Below are 20,056 nucleotides of genomic sequence, written 5' to 3' on the forward strand. Positions count from 1 at the left end.
TCACCGACACTCGCGGTCATCGGAGAGGCTAGGGGCCTGCGGGAGAGAGCCGGTTGGGTCTTCTCGGGGTCAACTGCCATCCCTGGGGCAACGGACTGACACCGAGAGCGTGTGTGGCAGCCTGGAGGCCAAACACTGGCACCTCCATCTCGGTGGCCGAGGCCTTTACGCCCGCCCGGCTCCTCCCCTCCATTTCGGATGTTACCAGCAGCGGTTTCTAAAGGGGCAGGGGGCAGAGATGCTTGGGATGGGCTTGGGGTCACCGATCTTTGGCGGGGTCGGGGTGAGTGTTGTGAGTAATGAGGTTGCAGTCTGGAACGAAATCCACACGGGGCTCTGTCTCTGTGGGCGAGAGGCCTGGGGCCGGTGCGTCGGGTGCAGGTGGAGTCGCGCAGCAGCGCCTCTGGGGACCCGCTGTGTTCCATTTTTCCTTGCAGAGTCCCGCAGCCTGGGCCCGAGAAATGGAGCTCTGACTCAGCTCAGATAAGGAACCAGACTCAGGACTCGTCTTCAAGAACCGGAGAGACACCGGCTTGGGACTCGCAACCGGAGCCTGCGTGGCTGGGTCCGCTGCCGCCGCCTCTGCTCCCGCAGTGCCGGGAGCGTCCGCCGAGTGTCGCTATGATGCCCAGCGCTCCTCGCCCAGGCTGGCCCTTCCCTGCCGCGCCCAGCCCCGCCCCACGAAAAGCGAAAGCGGCGTCCGCGGGGGGGGACGCGGAACCGACCACCGAGCGTGGATAGGGGGGGCCGGGAGCTGTAGGCGGGCTCCTGCCCGCGGCTTCCGGTTCGCCTCCCCCTCAACCGGCCTCGCGCGGTGGTTTGCTCCAGCCGCGGCGCTTGCTGGCTCCCAAGCTGCTGGCGGCGGGTAGCGGCGCAGCGGCTCCGGCTGGCATCCGCATAGCAGGCTCCGCCGCACGCCGCGATGTTGGGGTTGCTGGTGGCGTCGCTGGCCTTGGCACTCTCCTTCTTCGCGCTGCTGGATGGCTGGTACCTGGTGCGCGTGCCGTGCGCTGTGCTGCGCGCGCGCCTGCTGCAGCCGCGCGTCCGCGACCTGCTGGCGGAGCAACGCTATGCGGGCCGCGTGCTACCTTCGGACTTGGATCTGCTGCTGCATATGAACAACGCGCGCTACCTGCGCGAGGCTGACGTTGCGCGCGCTGCGCACCTGACTCGCTGCGGTGTGCTTGGGGCGCTGCGCGAGTTGGGGGCGCACGCCGTGCTGGCCGCCTCGTGTGCGCGCTACCGCCGCTCGCTGCGCCTGTTTGAGCCCTTCGAGGTGCGCACCCGCCTGCTAGGCTGGGACGACCGCGCCTTCTACTTGGAGGCGCGCTTTGTCAGTCTGCGCGACGGCTTCTTGTGCGCACTGTTGCGTTCCCGGCAGCACGTGCTGGGCACCTCGCCCGAGCGCGTCGTGCAGCACTTGTGCAAGCGCAGGGTGAGCAGCCCCCGACCCGTGGCACGACCCCCGGGGCTCCTTGTCTCCGACCTTCTCCCCCAGGGTAGGCCAGCCATCTGCTTCTCCTGGAGTACCCCGCCCAGCACTGTACCTTCTCTTGCCTTTAACTGAGGGCTCAGGGCCTTCCTCACCCGTGCCCATGTTCTGGGGGTCCCAGGGTCCCAGGATCAAGTCTTCACAGTCAGGCTTAGCCATTCCTGAGCTCAGCCCCTCACGGTTTTCCTTACCCATTACCCCTTCAAAAACATGTCAGACCAGGCCTCTGACCGGGAGTCCAAGTCTTGGTACTGGTGGCCTGGAGTAATGAGCCACCACCTCTGGTTCTTGGTTCTGAACATGGGATGGATAAGGCAGTTAAAGGTGGTTGCTGGGAGTTTGGGGGGACCCGAACCTCCCTTTCATACAGCTTAGAGCTAAAGGGCTTGGTCCTGATGGGGTTGGCTGACCCTGGAAGGCTGCAGCTTTTCTGCCTTCCACAGTTGGAGTAGGGAGGGCTGAAGGCCCCTCCCAGGGCCTGCTCCATGGCAGCAGGCTGCTGCAGCCAGGCAACCTTGGCCCTGGGGATGGCCAGGGCAGTCATGGTTGCCAAGACGGTTTCTGCCACAGACTGCCTCCTGAAAGATGCCAGGGTCTGCTCACCCTCGTGCACCCTCTCGCATCAGACAGGCACCTCCAGAGCACAGGAGGGACAGTCCCACCCTTATGAGGGGCTGTATCTGAGTTGGGGAATTGGGTGCAGAGAAAGTGGTACTGCCTAGGGCTGCAGAATGACCAGACCCTTGGTTTTATCTTTATTGAGGTGACTCCCAAATCAGTACTAGAAGTGAGAGCAACCCCAGCCCCAGCCCTGCCTGGACTAGCCCTGTGAGTGGGACACTTTGTCCTGGCCCAGTCCACCGTGTGGCTGCTTGTCCTGAAGTGGGGTGGGCACCTGCTCCTCCCTTCATTCTGGCAGCTCTTGAAGCCCTGCAAGGCATCTGACCCAAGGCATATGACCTCATCCATAAGAGTGTGCAGGGAGGGATGGGGACACAGTGGGCAGGCCCAGAGCTGACCTGGGACATTAAGTTGGGTCTTCTTGGTGCTTGACGAACAGAAGGGCTCCCAGAAAGCCTCTGCCTTGCACGCTGTCTTCTAATGGCCTCCAGGATTCTACCTGGCTCTGGGGAGGCAGGCCTGGCAGAGGCGGGGTTGTATCTAAAGAGCTAGGACCAAAGTGAGAGCTCAGAGGGGCCTGGGGACTGAGTAGGTGACAGGGAGGGGCCTCATGGAAGGTCACATGCCTGGGAACAGCATGGGCAGAGGCCCAGAGATGGGAGGGCAGCAGCCTGGCTGGTACAGGACCCTGGGCTGTACCCCTCACTCATCCCCATAGCAGCAGGTGGAAGCCCCGGAGCCTCACCCTCCTGTCCTGCAGGTGGAGCCCCCCGAGCTTCCAGAGGACCTGCAGCACTGGATCACCTACAATGAGGCCAGCAGCCAGCTGCTTCGGGCTGAGAGTGGACTCAGTGATGTCATCAAGGACCAGTGACCGCTTCCTCCACTGCCTGCCCATCAGCTTCCGCCTAGGGGAAGTTGGTTACCTACCCAGCTGGTCAGTTGGCATTTCCCACAAAATGGGCAGGCCAGGCTGGGCTCCAGCTGGAGTGACCTTGTGACCACCATAGTCCCCTTCACCTGCTTGACACCCTCTGCTGGGCCCCATGCTGGACGCAATGGAGTGGCATTGGTGCCTGACCCAGTTTTGCCTGCTAGTTGGGGATGGATGGGCAGAGGGGGCCCTGATCATCCTTGTAGTAAGGCCACTATCCCATAGTTCCAGGTAGGGGATGTACCTGGAGCAGAGGGACAGCAGGAGTAGCCTGAGCATGGATCCTGGAGCTGAAGCTGTGCGGAGTGAAGCAGGGGCCAGAGCAGTGCTGGGCATGGGCTCTGCTCCTGGCCCTCTGCAGGGACAGCATTGTAAGCCTGCTCCCTCTGGCCCCCAGTAAGGCTCGGGCTCAGGAGGGGAGTAGAGTCGGGGAGGTGGTGGAAAGCACTTGGGAGGGAACATTCCCAGGATGTTTTCTGGTGGCACGGGATGTTATGTAGGTGGGTTGGGCCACCCTTGAGCTTAGGGTCAGGCTGGCAGGGCAGGACTTGTCCAATTCCTGCAGAACATGAGACCAGGAGTTGCCCCAAGTTCCCAGCTGGCCTCCCTGCCCTGCTGGCCCATGAGCCTTGCACCTGCCCCAGAGAACAGGGTCCCCTGGTGCAGAGTTGGTCTCCTGCCTCTCCTTCCAGGCTGGGTTGGAGGGCAGGGCAGGCAACTGGGGTTTGTGGCCCAAAGGTTCCCGGAAGGGTTGCTGGGAGTGTTCTGGTTAGGGAGGGAACAGCTGGGGTATTCTGCAAGGGCACCCTCAACTACCTGCACCCAACCGCACCCACTAGGCCTGTGCTACCTCAGGCTGAAGCCTGCCCTCTCTGGGCAACAGCCCCAATTGTGCCTGCCCCATACCCTGCCCCACTCTAAGCGCTGCTCCCTGCAGGGACTGGGGTCAGGGAAGGGTCTTGCATTCTCTCTGATATAGGTCCCTGGGCAGCTGCTCTCAGGCCTTCCTAAGGGACACTGGAAGCCGGCTCAGGCCGCCTACTCCTGCCTAATCCCTTACCTTACAATGGGGGAAACAGGCCTGGGGCAACCCAGAGCTGCTGAGAAAACCCAGGACCAAGTGGGGCTGGTCCCGAGGCTCTGGCCACGCCCTGTCTAGCTGGGGTACTGAGGCCAGGAGTGCTGGGTGTGGGGATCTCTGTTTGCCTGCTCCGGGAACCCCCACATCTGCCCTGCCAGCCCAGGGTCAGGACATCACTGGAAAGCCAGAGCTGCCTCCCCCAGGAGCTGCCCCGGACCCCTCACCTGTCACCTCCCGCCCCATGCTGCCCTTCTGGCCATAGCTGCACCTTTTTGTCTTAATTAAAGAAAGCACAAGATTAAAGAGTTTTAAAGGTGTGTGTGCTGGGAAAACTCTGGTTCCAAAGCCTGGACCCGCCTGGGGTCCCATTCCCAGGATGTTTTCTGGTGGCAGGGGATGCTGTGTAGGCGTGTTGGGCCACCCTTGAGCTTGAGGTCAGGCTGGCAGGGCAGGACTTGTCCAGTTCCTGCAGAACATGAGACCAGGAGTTGCCCCAAGTTCCCAGCTGGCCTCCCTGCCCTGCTGGCCCATGAGCCTTGCACTAGACCACAGGTACCTGCCCAGGCCTCCTGGTTCCTTCCAGTCAAGGGGTGGCTCTAAGAGGTCATGCCCCATTCTGCGTCAGGGACCCTCAACTTTGGGACTTGGGACAGGATGGAGGTGGCAGTTAGGGGCAGAGGCCACTGGGCCTTGGTGGAGGAGAGACAGCATAGGAGCTGCTGTGCAGGTCTTTTGAGGAGTGGTCCCCAAGACAGAGCAGGTGAATGTGGGGGTATGCACCATTTCCGTGCTCTGCCCACCTGCCCAGGGAGTCCTGGAAAGGCAAGGGGAGTGGGACTGGAGAGACTGCCCCCTGCTCTGTTATCTGCACCCTGCTGTGAGCCTGTGGGCACCCTGCACAGGGGTGGCCACTCAGTGCCTTTCCCCCTCATCTAAGGGGTCCAGGAAGGTTCTGGCTAGACCTTTCAAAGCTTTCTGAGGGACATCTGGAGAGGACGCGCTGGGGCGCTGCTGGGATGTGGCAAGGTCTGAACCGAGTGCTGCCAGACAGGGGCAGCTTGTCTGGGCAGAACTCCAGACTGGAAGTGGTGGGCATCGGGCCACTGTACCCAGTGCCGGTGAGAGCTGGGAGTGGGGCCAGCAGGGGATGCTCAGGATGGGGCCTTGGCCCTTGCTTGGCACCATGCGGAGGAGCCTCTCGGGGGTCCCTGGCTCAGCAGCTGCCCCTGGGGTCAGTGGAGCATCTCTCCTGGACAGAATTCTGGGCTTAGTGATTCGAATAAGATATTATATCCATGTGTGCGGTCGGGGCAGGTGAGCGTTCTTAAGGTCAGCCAAGAGCAACGGCTTTCGCAGCTCCCTGCGTCTCTTGGGCAGGAGGCTTAGCCAGGCTCGGGGTGTGGATTCCCCCAGGTCTCGCAGTGCTCTGGTGCGCGGAGGGATCCTGACTATCGCGACTCCCCCGGCTCGGACGCGCGCCCTCTGCTGGCCGCGCTGCCGCCGCCCCAGGGATGGGGATGACCATCAAGGCTCTCCCATCCCCCCCTCCTCTGCCTCTCAGAGGGCCTGGAGGCACATCCCCAATTCCTCTGCTGGGGAGTGACATCTGCTCGGTCCCCAGGGCAAGGCTGCGGCTCTGACCCCTAGACTCTGATCCAGGATCCCGGGGCGAACTGGAGGTCCGTAATGCGGGAAATGATCCTAACTGGGGACTGCAGGTGCCAGCCCCGCAGAGAACCCAGAGGGGTGCCTTCAGGCAGGTAGAGGAGCCTCGCCACCATCCCAGCTACTTCCCTGTGCCCTTGGGTGTGTGCGGGGTGTTTGCCAAGCCGGCCAGCCTGCTGTCATCAGCGCTTAGCAGGTGCCAAAGGGACCCCAGGGTCATGGCCTGGTGGCCTACAGGAGCCTGATGACCCAAGACTTCGCTGGGCAGAACCCAGAAAATGCCACGAGGACACGGATGGAAACTGGGGCCTGGAAAGGGCACTAACACTGGGTACCCCAGGATGGAGCCGAGCGCTGTGAGGGGCGAGGGCCAAGTGAGAACCTGAGGGCAGAGTCTTGGGGGTCAGCCCTGAGGATTGTATGTCCCCCAGACAGCCCTGGCTGGTGCTCGCTGGGACTGCTACAAGTCCAGGCTGGCACAGAACCAGTCTTGGCCATGGGGTCTGGGAGACAAGCTGGCACTGTCCAGTCTCATCTGGTTGTCCTAGCCGTCCCAAGGTGATGAGCAGACCATTGTCAGAGGGGTGACTGAAGCCTGTGGAGTTGCATCTGCCCTGGGAAGACCTGGGGTGGGGGATTCTTGTGACCTCCTGTTCTGCCTCTCCTGGCTGCATCGATGGCACCGCCAGGCTGGTCAGAACCAGACCCCCCCAGTCATGGGGAAAATCAGATCCTAACACCCTTTCCACCCTGGGGTAGCACTGACCCCCAGGATTTGAGGGGTGCTTCTTAGGAAGAGTTTTCCTGGGACTAAGGAACAGGTTCTGGCCTGAGACGTGGGGCTAGTTTGCAGGAAGGGTGACCCAGAAGGCATTTCTGCCCCAGGCCTCTGTCTCCCCATCTGAGAAATGGATCCAAAGGCCTTGGGTGAAAAAGAGGGTCAGGAGCCTGGAGCAGGCCAAGCGGGCCCAGCTCTCCTAAAGACCCCTCTGTGGGCTCTCAGTGCCCAGGAAGGACAAAACTCATCTCCACCCTTGGCTTATTTATTTTCTACACGTTTTGGGGACAGAGTGAGTGGCCTGAGGCCCAGTGAGCTCCACTCACGGAGACATGTAGGCAGGGGTGGCCATCAGCAGTGCTAGGCCCTGTCAGGAGAGGAGGTGCCCGAGGAGCACTGCTCCCACTGTGGCCAGAGTCCCAGCACCCAGCTGGGCTGCCTCCACTGAGTTGCAGAGGTCGCGGAAGCAGCAGAAGACGGGGTGGGCAGCCCCGATGCTGTCGGGGTCAGTGGCTAGGCAGGAGTCGGAGCAGGAGCGGGTCACCATGGGGCTCTGGTCGAAGGGGTACTCTGCAGGGTGGGCAGGCGTCAGAGCCTGCACCCACTGCAGTGCCTGCCTGGCTCTGTGTGTCCCCCCTGCTGCTCCTGACCACCACCTTTGCTTCCTACCTCCTCCAACCCCACCGGCATTCCTGTCCCAGATCTGGGAGCCTTCCAGTCCCCAGCCCCAACGGTGACAGGTTTTAGCACTAGTGCCCGGAGCACCTTCGGTGCCCAGGCCTGAGAGGGTGCCCGGGCCTGAGAGGGAGCCCAGCCCTGAGGCTGCAGCAGCACCATCCAACAGTCTGAGCAGAGCGCACCCCACTCCCAGTGCCTGGGGCCTGGGGCCTGGGGTCTGGGGTGCTGAGCTTCCCTTGCTGCAGGCACCCCTCTCAGATGGAAGCCTCCACCCTGCACTTCCTGCCCCTCTGCCTCCCAGGCCAAGAGGAGCAAAGTGCACCCAGGGAGGCCTTTGGGAGAGGTGGGCCCGCCCTGTGCTGAGGCCTGCCCTGGGCCCAGCCTCACCGTTCTCCACCTTCTCCAGTGTGGTCTTGCAGGCCGTGTCCTCCAGCTTGCAGTAGGTAATGTTTTTGCATGCGTAAATGGGCGTGGGCCGCTCGCAGGAGTAGCACCTGAAGGCCTCACCTGGGGGGGGGGGGCAGCAGAACCTCATCACCTGGCCTGCTCAGCCCATCCTGGAGCCCGGAGGACGGGGCTGGAGGACACCTGGCGAGCTCCTTCCAGGGCGGGCTGGCTGGAGACGGGTGTGAACCTGCACCTTACCACCCAAGCCTCTTCTCCCTTCAAGGAGAGTGGAGCCATGACACTCTCCCAGGGTGCAGTTGGGCTCTGGAGGCTCACTGAGAGCCATACAGCCCCCAACAGCCCCCGCCCTCTGGGAGGTGGGCAGACTGAGGCCCAGGGCAGGGTCCCGATTCCCCCACTACTCACCACAGCCCATGCTCCAGGCTGCGAGGAGCAGCAGCCGCGTGGCCCAGGAAGAGGCCATTCCTGGGTGCTTGGCGCTGGGAGGGTGGCTGGCCCCATGTTAAGGATTTATACCAGCCCCCGCAGCTCCTGCTCCTGGGCGGCGGCGGATCTGGCCGTGACTCAGTGGGGCGGCACAGGGCAGAGTGGGGAGGGCTGGCAGGACTGGGTGGTGGCCCGGGAACTGTTGTCACTCACCAACCCTCTGGGGCGGGACCCCTCAGAGGCCTCCCTGGGAGCCCCAGTCTGAGAAGTATGGCCCTGCCCTGTGCTGGCACACCTCCAGCAGACCCCCCTCGTGTCACCTGGCTCTGCCCGTGGGGTTCACAGATGCCTTGGAGGCCCTCCAGACCCAGGTGTAGGTCAGCTGCAAGGAGACTCCACAGGAACTGCAGCCCAGCTGGCCAGCTAGGGTCCTGGCAGGTGTCCTCGGTCCTGGACTCTCTCCACCTGGTGCCCACAAAGCAGAGGCCTGATCCACGTGGGAAAGGGCGAGTGCCTAGTAAAGTGGGAGTGGCACGGGAGTGCTGCTGGCCAGTAGGCCCCTTTGGGTGTGGGGCCCTGGCCTGGCCCCTCATCATTGCCCGTCTTCTCCCAACTGATGACCTTTGGACCAAACCTGAGCTTGGGAGTTTTAGGCCCCTGACAGCAGGGCTCTGCCAGCCCTCTGGCCTTCTTCACTGTCCACCTCTTACCACACACCAACTCACGTCCACACCCTTTCCTGTGCCAGGCCTCTCACAGTGTCGACAATGGTTTCCCTCCGATGGCTCACATCTTCCCTGTGTCATAAGGCTACCCAGATGCTCCTCCTTCATAGCCCTTCCCAGGATCCGCCTCCTCCATTTCTGTTCTTCAAGGTCCTGATCGGTGGTTGGCTGTGTGGCCAGATGGATGGGTGAATGAATGGAGGATGGGTGGGTGGTGTGTCGATGGATGATGGATGGGAGAATGGATAGATGGAGGATGCCTAGATAGATGGGTGGACGGCTGGATTGATGGGTAGAGGGATGAGCGGGTGGGTGGAGAATGACATTCCGATGGGTGGTATTGAGAAAGTGAGTGGTGGAGAGATGAAAGGAGAGGAGTATTTATGGATGGGCAGACGGAAGATGATGGATGGATGGGTGGGTGGGTGGAGTGATGGAGGGGTAGGTAAGTAGACAAGTGGGAGTGGAGTGTGGATGAGGAGCTCACTGGGCAGGTGTGCACGTGGCTCCCTGGAAGGCTGAAGGTGGGTCCTCTGTGGCAGAGGCGGGTCACGCTGTGTGGCGGGTGGGATGCTGAAAGGGTTCCTGGGCAGGTACCTAGGAGTTTTCCCTTGCAGCTGCCTCCCTGTGGCCTTGGGTGGCTCCCTTGCCCCTCCAGACCTTGGCTTCCTGTTTGTCTGCTGCAGGGTGGAAATGTCCTGGCTTTGTGGGTGAAGGGAGTTGTACAAGGCTTTGCAAGAAAGCAAAGGGTGTGGTTTTGCAAGGGAGAGAATGATACTTCAAACAATGGGGCCACCTGTGGGGAGGTGCAGGGACAGCAGCAGGGGGGGCTTGTCCCTGGGCTGAGGCCACAATACGCCCAGACACTCTGAGAGGCGCCAAGGAATGTGTGGTTCCAAAGCCTGGTAGACAGCCCAGTGCTGGCTCCACCTGGCCCCCTGTGGCCTCCTGTGTAGCCTGGGTTCACCCCAAGACACTCATTCTGGTCTCCCTCCTTCATCTGTAAACTGGATAGAGGGACATCTGCTCCAGAGGGTGACTGTGCAAACTGGCTAGTGCTCAGCAAAGGACAGGTCTCTTTGGAGCTGTGAGCCCCCTGCAGCCCACAGTGCAGGTGAACCTGCAGCACATGGGCAGACGGTGCCCATGTGCCAAGGAAAGGTACAGGCCTGGGCGCTGGGGACAGGAGACACTGACACGTCGCCAGGTGAGGGTGCCTGAGGAGGGAGGACCTCGGAGGTCAGGATGGCAGGGAGGATGCTGGGTGGAGTGACAGAACAGGGGCACTCGCAGCTTTCTGCAGGCAGAGTGGGCACCACGGTGGCCATCGGAGCCAGCACCCAGTTGGAGGTGGGAAAGCAGCCCCATGCCTGGGCAGACGCCACTGTGCAGGGCAGAAATCATTCCAGTTAAGCAGCTGCCCTCCCCTCTGCCCACATCCTTGTGTCCCCAGGTGTGGAACCAACGGGGAGAGCAGGTTTGAATCCAGACCAGGGCAGAGTTGACATGGAGGGCAGTTCACTCCCTGAGCCTAGGACCCTGCAGTTGGGGACAAGGCTTTGCACTGGCCTGGGTGAGCACTGGTCTTGACAGCTGCTTGTGGTGACTGTGAGACCAGGATAAAGGACAGGTAGCTGATTATCAAAGAAAAGGAGTGGACAGATCACACCGTGTGAGCATGTGGGGGCGTGTGTGTGCGCGCGCGCACACACACACACACACACACACACATTGCTAACACCCTCCAGGGGAAGGGAAGGATCACAGTTTGTAGCACAAGCACTCACCCCTGGACGGCTCTCCTCCTGCCCTTTTGGTCACCTAGGCAGGGTGGGAAGGACCTGAAATCTATAAAGGGGGGACATCCCCACTCCCCCGGGCACCAGCTCTGGAGCCCTCTTCTCTGAAGGAGTCTCTCTCTTCCTTTCTCTGTTCTGATTCTTAAATAAAATCTACTTTGTGGCTTGCTTTGGCGTTTCCCAGGTGTTGATCGTCAACACGGGGGACGCCCATCGGGTTTCCCCTGGAAGAGGCCTCTCCTCTCCGCGACCCTGATGATCTTCCTTGTCCTCGGGTTTTGGAGAGGGTGTGTGTAAACCTCCAACACTCGGGGGACCCTGCCCTCACTGCTTCCTCTCACAGCCTGCCCGAGCAGGGGAGCCCCCAATCTCCAGGGTCACTCCCCAGCCTGGCCAGGCAACCACAGCCATCCTCTCCTCTTTCCCAAGACGGCCCACAGGCCCCTGCTTGTTCCCTTCAACCATCCCCAGGCTTCCTGGCTCCTCCTCCTTGGCCACACCCTGTACCTTCCACTCAGAAGGACTGGCTTCAATGCCAGCACAGCGCACACTGCTCTCCCCAGAAACGCTCCTGCCCTCCACTCCTTCAGCAAGCGGCAGAGCCATCCCCGCCACTGGCACTGACGCCTGCCCTTCCCTGCTTGGCCTGAGGGCCTGCTAGACAGCTCCCTGTGTGGAGGAACGAGTTCCCACTCCCCTGGGACTCCTGCATCCTACCTGCTCTGCTGTGCTGACTACTGGGCAGCATTTGCTGGAGGGTGGGTGGATGGGTAAGGGATGGAAAGAGGATGCGGAGGTGGATGCCAGGACCTACGGCATGTAGGAGCCATCGAGGCCCTGGGTGGGTTCCACGTTCCCCTTAGAGGCTGGTGCTAAGCTGTGGCCTCACCCTGGCTCAAGCCCAGGCTTGCCAGGCAGTCTGAGGGCATGTTTGTCTGCATCAGAGACCCAGATATCTGTGCCCTGAAGGTGGTGAGGCAGGGTACTCGCTCTTGGGCAGGAAAACCAAGGCGGGCGATCACTGGTGGGGCTCCCTCTGCTGGTCAGGGCAAGAATCGGTGCAAGAGTGAGGTCAGAGACAGGCAGGTGGTCTTGTCCCTCCTGATTTCAGGGCCAGGGTGAAGGGTCCAGGAGAGGAGCAAAGCCCAGCCCACTGCACCAATCAGACCAGGGCTGGGGTTGGCCGGGCCCACCAGACTGAACTCAGCTCTTTCCTTCCCTGCTGGCTTCTGTCTGCTCTTCAGCCAAAATTTGGAGCCACCAACTCCTCCCTTCTCTCCTACCCTAATTCCTGTCCTGTCCAGTTCCTACTGGCTGTGGACTTCCAGGCCACCATAGTGGTAAGTCCTGGCTCAGGTGGAGTCCTTGCCCTAGCACTCACTTTCTGTGTTCCTTCCCTACCGGTGAGTCAGTGGGGCTGAGGGACTCAGGTGATAGCCCAGTTAGCTCTCAGCCAGTGCGGTTGAGGTCAGACTCCTTCCCACCACACACTGAGCCTTGCTTGACCGTGGTCACGGTTTAGTCCTGATCCTTGGTTCCAGACTGAGCCTGATCTGATCACAGGCTGAACTCTGGTCACCACGGGGCCTGGTCTGCAGTCTGGGGAGTACATATGTACGCGCAGGGTGTGTGTGTGTGTGTGTGATGGGAGAAAAGCCAGGTGGTGTGGACAGGACATCTCTCCCTCTTGACAGTCAGGGCTCAGGGTCACAGCCCCAGATGGGGGCACCCAGGCCAGCACTAGACATTCTATCTCCATGCCACCCCCATTCTGGGAAGCTGCCCTTGTTCTGTCCCCAGGAGCTTCCAGACAGATGGTGGCCATGCTGGGCTGTGCCTTTGGAGCTGGTGGTGGGACTCACTGGGCTGTGGGTTCCACCCAGGCCCAGGACTACAGAGCCCCCTACAGGCATGTCCTCGTGTGCCCAGCCGTGGGAGCCTCCTCTGGGACAGAGCCTCCCTCCAGCAGGGGCAGGAAACTTTTGAGAGGGGCCAGGGCTCAGGGGGAGGGAGGACTCGGGCAGGGCCAGGAGGTAGCCTGACCTGCCCATCTCAGTGAGGCTGGAAACACCACTCAGGGGCTGAGGGGGCCACCTTCTGCAGGGCCCTGCAGCAGGGAGATGAGATGGCCAGGGCCAGTGGGGGTCTGCAGAGTCGGAGGAGGGGCAGATGCCAGGGTGAATGAGGGGGGCCCAGGTGATCTTCTCCATCCCCGCCCACCCTGACCTGGCTCCCCTTGGTCCCCAAGGGCCTGAGGGGCAAAGATCTGCCTGATCTGGGTGGGGGTTCCAGACTTGGTGGCTATCCTTGCTTGTGGAGTGGACCTTGAACCCATCACAAGAGACAGGAGGAGAAACAGACGTGGACAGGGATGGGGACAAAGTCAGATGCCGCCAGAAGACCCTTCTCCCTGCCCCCCAGGGCAGGCCTGTGCCCAGCAATGAGACCCAGAGGCCAGGTTCAGGAGGCAGCTGCATTTCTTCAAGGCAGAGGGGTGGGGCCGGGCACTGGTGGGGCAGTAGGGTGGGCAGGGCTCTACAGCAGGAGCCCCAGGAGCAGGGTGAGCGTGAGGGCGAGGGCCAGGCTGTGGGGGCTGCCCAGGGAGGGCGCCCCGTCCACGTTGCACAGCTCAGTGTTGCAGCAGGACACTGGCCGGGTCTGGCCAATGCCGTCGACATCCGAGGGCTCACACCTGCTGGCGCAGGATTTGGTCACTGTGGAGTCTCCCAGGAAGGGGTACACTGTGGAGTACAGGAGGCATTGGCCCTCAGGGTCAGCTCTTTACTGCTTCCCAGCCCCAGCCCCAGAGTCCCCCATCCCCCAGGGGCACACGTGGCGTTGTGCGTTTGGGTTCTTGGCCTCACTCACTAGGAGGAGGAAGAGGGGAAGGAGGGAGAAGGCCCAAGTGGTCCTATAGCTGCTGGCTTCATGCTGACAGGGGGCCCAGCTGGCCAGGGGAGACTGGGCTGGAGGCAGCTGTGACCCTGGGTCCCAGCCCGGCCCCACCCAATGCCTACTAACCAATCTCTCGGGAGTAGAGCGTGGTCTTGCACATGGTTTCGTTGGCATCGCAGTTGGTGATGGTGATGCAGCTGGACACACCCGTGGGTTCGAGACAGGTGTAGCATTTTAAGGCCATTGCTGGAGAGAGGTGATGAGAGGGCAGGTCAGCAGGCTCTGCCCCTCCCAAACTCCAGACAGGTGATGCCATACCCAGCCAGTCCCCAGAGAACAATGACCCTAGCCAGGGGCCAGCTGCCCACCAGCCAAAGCTTAGGGAAGATGACACAGGCCAGGCTCTGACTTGGACCCCTGGGTTCCAGAGGCCAAAGGTGCCCTGGGGGAGGTGGGCTCCACCTGAGGGGAAAACCCACTCGGAGCAGCTGGGAGGCACAGGGGACCAAGCCCTGGACACTGCCACAGCAAGAGGCACTAAGGGGTGAAGGGCTTCGGTGAGAACAGGCAAGGATCCCCTCCACTTCCTCAGCAGCACACGGGTTAGCGGTCAGGCAGGGAGCTCCACAGAGTGCAGGGTGGCTGGCCATGCTCAGGAGACTGCAGGTCCCCAAGGGTGGTGCGGGTGGGTAAGCTGTCTGCCAGCTACTGCACTTCCCTGCACGGTGTCCCTGTCCAAGTCCAGGAGCCCGGGGACCTGGCTGGCTCCAAGTGGCCCAAGCCCCAGCCCAGGTGTGCAGGGAGGCCACAGGTCCCTGTGGCCCCTCTGTGGTACTCAGGCAGGGCCTCTACCCTCTCTGGCTGACCTCAGTTTCTCACTCTGGACCAGGGGCAGAGCCTGCTGGCTTAGCCCACACCACCCAACTCCTTTCCTGTTGAGTTGGGGCCCCTCAGGTCCAGGATGTGGGTCCCAGGTCCAGGAATCACCCCATGGTGGGACCCCTCTGGGTCTCCTTCCCCACCGGCACTCCCAGGTCCCCCGCAGCCTCAGGGCCTCCCTTCTCCTCCCCTGTACAGAGCCCCTCTGGCCAGGCTCTGCCCTACCTGGGAGGCTGGCCTTCTCTGCCCAACTTGGGCCCAGGGACCAGTCCTTCCACACGGGACACACCCAGCCCTCGGTTGCTTCCCTTCCCATCTTGGACAGAACTGGTGGGACACAGCTTCCCACTCCCCTTCTGTCCTCCTCCTCCCAGAGGCTCTGTCCTGAGTGCCTTCAATGCGGACAGGACAGTACCAGTACGCAGTGTCCACAGGTGAGGGCATCCTGCAGAGCACAGACCCACCCACCAGTCCGGCTTAGACCTTGTCCCGCACCAGCCCGGCGCCCCTCACCGAGCTCCCCGCAGGTGGCCAGAGCCAACGCCAGAAGTGCCAGCCTCATCCCTTGCATGGTCCCCGCTGCCCGGCGGGGCTCCGAACGCAGCGCGGTGGTCCGGCCAGTCGGCCAGCGGATCAGCGGGATCTCGTTTCTGGGCGGGCGGAGGCGCGACGACCCCGCCCCAGCCCCGGCCCTCCCCGCCTGCTCCTCGGGACATCCCACCCCCTAGGGTTCTCCTCCCGCCCCTTCCCGACCCTCCAGGCCCCCCTCCTCCTCCGGATCCCTCCCCGCCCTTTCCTCATTCCTCGGGCACTCTAGGCGGGTATTACTGCTCCTCTGTGGACCCAGGGCGCTGCCCCTTCTCCACTGGGGGCCCCACCTCCCTCCCCAATTCCTAACCTTTCTGCTTCCTCCTCCTCCCTCCCACCCAGACGGGAAGGAGACAGCAGAGGGAGGGGCTTTCTCCAGGACCCCTCTATGCTGCCTCTGCTGCCACCCACCCGGCAGGTTGTGGGTCCAGCGCTCTGGGCTGGAATCTTCCCAGGACCACTTTGCCCTCTCTGGGCTCCTTTGAGGTGGCCATCTGGGGCACCGGGTGTGGGGCTGCACTGCCATCCACAACCAGCCCAGAGTTTGCTCAGAGGCTTAAGGAACAAAAAACGAAAACTGCTGGGTCAACAGAAAAGGGCCTGGCCGGGCGGTGAGTGTAGGGAAGGGGCCAGGGTCACGTTGGGGACATTAGTCCCAGTGTCCTCTGGGGGCCAGCCCCACCCTGCTGGTCCCTCAGAGGGACTTCCCTGGCCCAGGATCAGGAGAGAGCCACCAATAGCTTCCACCCCTACCTGCATCCCCAGGGGTCCTGGTCACCCCTGCTCCAGGCCCAGCTGCCAGAGTATGTGGGGGGAGTGTGGCTGGGTCCACGGGCCTGGCTTGTCTGTCCCCCAGTGGTCCAGGGCACAGTCTCAACATGCTGGGCAGGACTCACACTGGGGTGGGGGTGGGGCCGGTGGATTGTCCAAGTCTCACTCCCTTCCTGATTCTTGCTTCTCTGACCCCACTGCAGAAGATGCCCCTCCAATGGATGGAATTTTGCCTATGGGGGTCTCTGATGGTCCTTTTATGGTCCTAGGCCTTCTACTGGGTCAGCTCCACTGGGATCTGGGCTTCCCCTGGTGCGAGAGAGCCTTCGTCCTCCTGAGCACTGGGCAGGGTGAGTGCATGGCGGGAGGGGAGCCGGCCTGGCAGCCCAGAGTCCGGTGTGTGTCAGAGGCAGCTGCTGGATCTGTTTTTCCTCCTGATAGCTCTGGAGGTGCACAGTGCTAATTAATTTTAGTTGGATAAGGAAACTGAGCTCTCAGAAGCTAATTGATTGAGGCAAGGTCACCTGGTGAGCCAGGCAGCAGCTTGGGCCTGTCTGATTTTGCATGTCAGTCACCACACCACGGTGCTGTAACCTGGAGGGACATGGCCGCAGCTAACTGGATCAGACACCCACCACACACACCCAGGCGCCTCCCTAGGTCTGACCCAGCTCCCCTGCCAGGAGGCCTCCCACGGCTCCTTCCTGTCCTCAGGGCAGGGGCTCCTCCTTCCCCTTACACTCACACACCCAGACCCCAGGCTTGGGCTCCTCCTAGAGTTCCTGCCTGCTGCACCTCTCTGCTTGGGGCAGGAAGGAATGTGGCCTGCCAGGGTCTGGACTGGCTTTGCTTGGGGCCTGTGCTCTAAGAGGGCCACACCCTTCCCTCAGTTTTTCCCGGAGCCTCTGGGTCAGGGCTCAGTGTATGTCCAGGGTCAGGCAGGGCTCAGCGTGTGACCACGGTCAGAACTCAGCATGTGAATAGGGAGGGCCTCTGCAGAGATGCTGCTCACCTGGGGTGATTCTGCCACTGGAGCTGGGCCCTCAAGAACTTGCCCTTGAACCTTGATCCAGGAATTGAAGTTTGCCCATTTGCTCCTCCCCTGCCCCTCAGCCTGACTTCTGGGTATTCTGGGACTCTGCTGGGCAGACCCTCTTCAGGCCTCGATCAGACTTCTCCCCACAAGTCAAGGTGAACGTGGAGCAGCGTGAGGAGAGGCCATGTCATTCCCTTGGCTGTGTCTGCTAAGAGCTCAGTGGCCCCGCCAGTGCCCAGTGTGGAATGGCTACAGAGGTACATGGTCTCCAGTGTCCCACGCCACCACGTCTCAAAGTCTGTGTTCATCCAGTGTCTGTGGTCCCCAGTGTCCCATGTCACTCCATGTCCACTGTCAACCAACGTCTGTGATAAGTCAACATCTGATGGTCACCTACATGCACTGTCTCAGGTTTCTGTGGGTCAGAGATGGGCTGGTTTTGCTGTACTCCAGGGCACCTCCCAGGCGACTGTCCAGGTTGGCGTAGGCTGCAGTCACCATGCTCAACGGGCAGGGGCAGCTTCCCAGCTCATGTGCAGCTGGCAGGGAGGCTCTGACGGGTGTCGGTGGAGACAGCCCTCAGGTCCTTGCCACGTGGCCTTTCCAGCACAGTGTAAGCCCCAGCTCCCAGCTGGCAAGCTACCTGCACGTGTACTGCCATGAAACAGGTCACCCAGAACTCACCGCTGAAAGAGTGCCCATTGTTGGCTCAGTTCTTTCTTGCCATGTGGGTTTGGCTGGGCTCTGTGTTCAGGTCCCCTCTGGAAATCAAGCTGTGGACTGGATGGACTCTTCACTGGGGAGGAAGGGAGTCCTGGCTCACCCAGGAGCTGGCAGAACCAGGTCCCGTGGTTGTGGGACTGCTCTGGAGCCACCCGCAGTCCTCCCCACCCGCCCTGCGTGCAAGTCAGCCATGGCCGGGTCCTCCCGGGTCTTTCCTCCTGCCCCAGCAGGAGCTCCTCATCCCTGGCTCATCTTGCAACAAACAGAATCCCCACCTGACCGTCCCTTCCGGCACTCCACGGCCACTGAGGCCGCCTGCCTCAGCTCTGGCCCCTGCTCTCCCGCCCTGATGAAGCACAGCCTGCGCCCGTCCACAAACCCTCACCCGTGCCTCAGTGGCCACCGCATCCCAGGGTGGGCCGCCTGTTTGCCGTGCATGCTGCCCTTTCCCCCCACTCAGGCTGGAGCACCCTCAGAGGTCAGCCAGCCAGCCCAGGGTCCTGTCTTCCTGGTCAGGGGAGGGGCTGTGTGCTGGGACCCTGGCGCCTTTCCCGCGTCCCTGCTGGGGTCTGAGAAAGGGAGGCCAAGGTGGGCCTTGGAGGGCTGGGGGGTGCTGCGGGCCTTCCACCCATGAGGCTGGTGTGCTGCCCTCTACTCGGAGCCTGGCCCAGCCCCCCGGCCTTCTGCCTCTCCCTGCTGCCCGTTTTGGGGCCCCTCCATTGTCCTGTCTTCTGTCTCCCTGGGGCAGCCCCAGCCTGCTCTGGAGAGGACTGCCTGGACCCTGGTGGGGTGCTGCGGCCAGGAAAGGCCACCTCTGATGGTGCATGGGAGGCCTCACCCTGTTCCTGCGTCTAGAGGAAGGAGTGCCGTGGAGGCTGGTATTGTCCCCTCTGGCTGTGTCCCCAGCACAGTTCCTTGAGATTCCTGGGAGTGTTCATCAGGGTAGTGCTGCGTCACGCTGGAACCAGAGCCGACCCAGGGCTGGCCGTCCACAGTGTAACCCCCCCCACCATCTCTGCCTCGGCTTGGGCTTCAGGAAGTCCAGAGACAGAATCGGCTAATGACCAACCAATCACCAACCAGGGGACCCATGGGCTGAACAGGGACCTTTTGAGACACTCCTGGCCGTGGGAAACGGTTTCATCAGGCCCCTCCTTGGCTCCCAAATCCCAGATGTGTCTAGGGGACGCTGTGGGGCCAGTGTTTAGGGGCACTCGAGAGTACCCCACTTGCCCTCTGGGGCAGTGCCCTTCCTTCCTGGCCATGGCCTCCGACCCCCTTGCTGTGGGGCTGTGGCTGAGCTTCCCTCTCTACCCCTGTGGTCAGTCCCTGTGGTCAGCCGCCAGCCTGGCTGGGCATCAGGACCTCTGCCCATTTCCTGCAGGGCTTCCCCTCCCTGGGGAGCTGCAAGCCCCCGCTGTACCTGGAGAGCACAGTCCTTGGCCTGCAGGCGGGCATTTCCTGGTCACCTTGCCTTTGCTGTGGTGTCCCTTGTCATCGCACTGGAGTCATCTATGAACATTTCTCCATCTGAACTTGGCGCCTTGTTAATCTTTTTCTTTCAAGTTTTTGACAGACGGCTTGAACCTGCTGCACACAATGTGCAGTTCACCACCTCGTACATGGTCCAGCGGTCTTAGTCACTTGCAGTGGGTAGCACTTCTCATTTCAAAGGCACAGCGTCTTCAGCCACCACCTGTCCTTCCCTTCCCCAGCTACTGGGAAACACTCTCTGTCCCCAACCCAGTTTCTTGGTGCAATCTCCTAGATCTCCTGGAATCTCCAGAGCAACAGAGTGTCTTCTGTGAGCTCAAAAGATGACTGACAGCTGGGTGCCCCTGGATAGTTTCACGGTGAGACTGGTCACCCCAAATACACTGCAGCCTCACCAGCCTCCAGGGAGGTCCAAGGGGCTGGAGGTTGAGTTGGTCACCAGTGGTCAGGTGCCAACCATGCCCACGTGTTGAAGCCTCACAAGACCCCAGAAGGACAGGGTTCGAGGAACTTCTGGGCAGCCAGACACACAGAGGTTCCAGAGGGTGGCACACCCAGGGAGCGCCTGGGAGTCCGGGCCTGTCCCACAGCCTCACCCTCTGCGCCTCTCCTCCCCTGTCCATCTGCATCCTTTGTCTATCCTTGATAATAAATTTTTTTAGGTAAACATAACAAAAGTGTGAGGCCCTCTCCCTAGCTCCTCAACCCCAGCAGGGGTTAGAGCTGGTCAGGCAGATGCGCAGGCCACATCCTGGGGATTCATATGGGAAGAGGGGGAGTCTCTGGAAGTGAGCCCTCAGCCCATGCCATCTCGTGTTGTCTCCATGCCAATGGTGCCAGGAGGTGCCCAGCTCATGCCTGCTTCAAGATTGCTTGCCTGCTGTTGGGGCATGTGAAAGTCGGTGATCCCAGGATGAAATCCTTCTTCTCAGACCAGGCAGAACCAGAGCCAGGAAGTAACAGCTGGGAAGGGCTCGTTCCTGTACCTGCTCGAGGAATTCCTCAGAGACTCACAAGAGATTCCCCGTTCTACACGTCCCGGGCTTTGTGCGCCGGGCACGCG

At 61.6% G+C, this 20,056-nt stretch overlaps 3 protein-coding genes across 12 annotated transcripts; 1 reads left to right on the forward strand and 2 right to left on the reverse strand.

Annotated features, from left to right (window-relative positions):
• THEM6 (thioesterase superfamily member 6) lies at window positions 1-4,409 on the forward strand. Of its 7 annotated transcripts, none has more exons than XR_014018836.1 (3): window positions 1-1,499; window positions 2,874-4,048; window positions 4,081-4,409. XR_014018836.1 is itself a non-coding variant. In XM_081266614.1 (3 exons), exons 2-3 carry the CDS (start codon window positions 923-925, stop codon window positions 2,924-2,926), a joined length of 630 nt encoding a protein of 209 aa, XP_081122740.1. In that variant the 5' UTR covers window positions 256-283; window positions 438-922; the 3' UTR covers window positions 2,927-4,409. The 7 variants fall into 7 exon arrangements, 4 of the variants coding, with proteins under 4 accessions (XP_081122739.1, XP_081122742.1, XP_081122741.1 ...); XR_014018837.1 differs by having other exon boundaries at window positions 2,874-3,050; window positions 3,273-4,409; XR_014018838.1 differs by having other exon boundaries at window positions 3-1,435; window positions 2,874-3,050; window positions 3,273-4,409.
• A 2,515-nt stretch (window positions 4,410-6,924) lies between these two features.
• Window positions 6,925-8,798, reverse strand: LOC308633561 (uncharacterized protein). Its single transcript, XM_081266408.1, has one exon. It carries the CDS (start codon window positions 7,782-7,784, stop codon window positions 6,942-6,944), a length of 843 nt encoding a protein of 280 aa, XP_081122534.1. The 5' UTR covers window positions 7,785-8,798; the 3' UTR covers window positions 6,925-6,941.
• Window positions 8,799-13,083: 4,285 nt separating this feature from the next.
• On the reverse strand, window positions 13,084-18,494 carry LOC308633676 (ly6/PLAUR domain-containing protein 2-like). Of its 4 annotated transcripts, none has more exons than XM_081266643.1 (4): window positions 18,338-18,494; window positions 17,461-17,572; window positions 13,629-13,748; window positions 13,084-13,348 (listed from the first exon to the last, which is right to left on the reverse strand). In XM_081266643.1, the coding sequence occupies exons 3-4, from the start codon at window positions 13,744-13,746 to the stop codon at window positions 13,143-13,145; spliced, it is 324 nt and encodes a 107-aa protein (XP_081122769.1). In that variant the 5' UTR covers window positions 13,747-13,748; window positions 17,461-17,572; window positions 18,338-18,494; the 3' UTR covers window positions 13,084-13,142. The 4 variants fall into 4 exon arrangements, with proteins under 4 accessions (XP_081122769.1, XP_081122768.1, XP_081122770.1 ...); XM_081266642.1 differs by having other exon boundaries at window positions 17,461-17,606; XM_081266644.1 differs by lacking the exon at window positions 17,461-17,572.
• Window positions 18,495-20,056: the final 1,562 nt, after the last annotated feature.

The sequence above is a fragment of the Spermophilus citellus genome, assembly GCF_964194105.1.
Source record: "Spermophilus citellus genome assembly, chromosome: 14".
Classification (NCBI taxonomy): domain Eukaryota; kingdom Metazoa; phylum Chordata; class Mammalia; order Rodentia; family Sciuridae; genus Spermophilus; species Spermophilus citellus.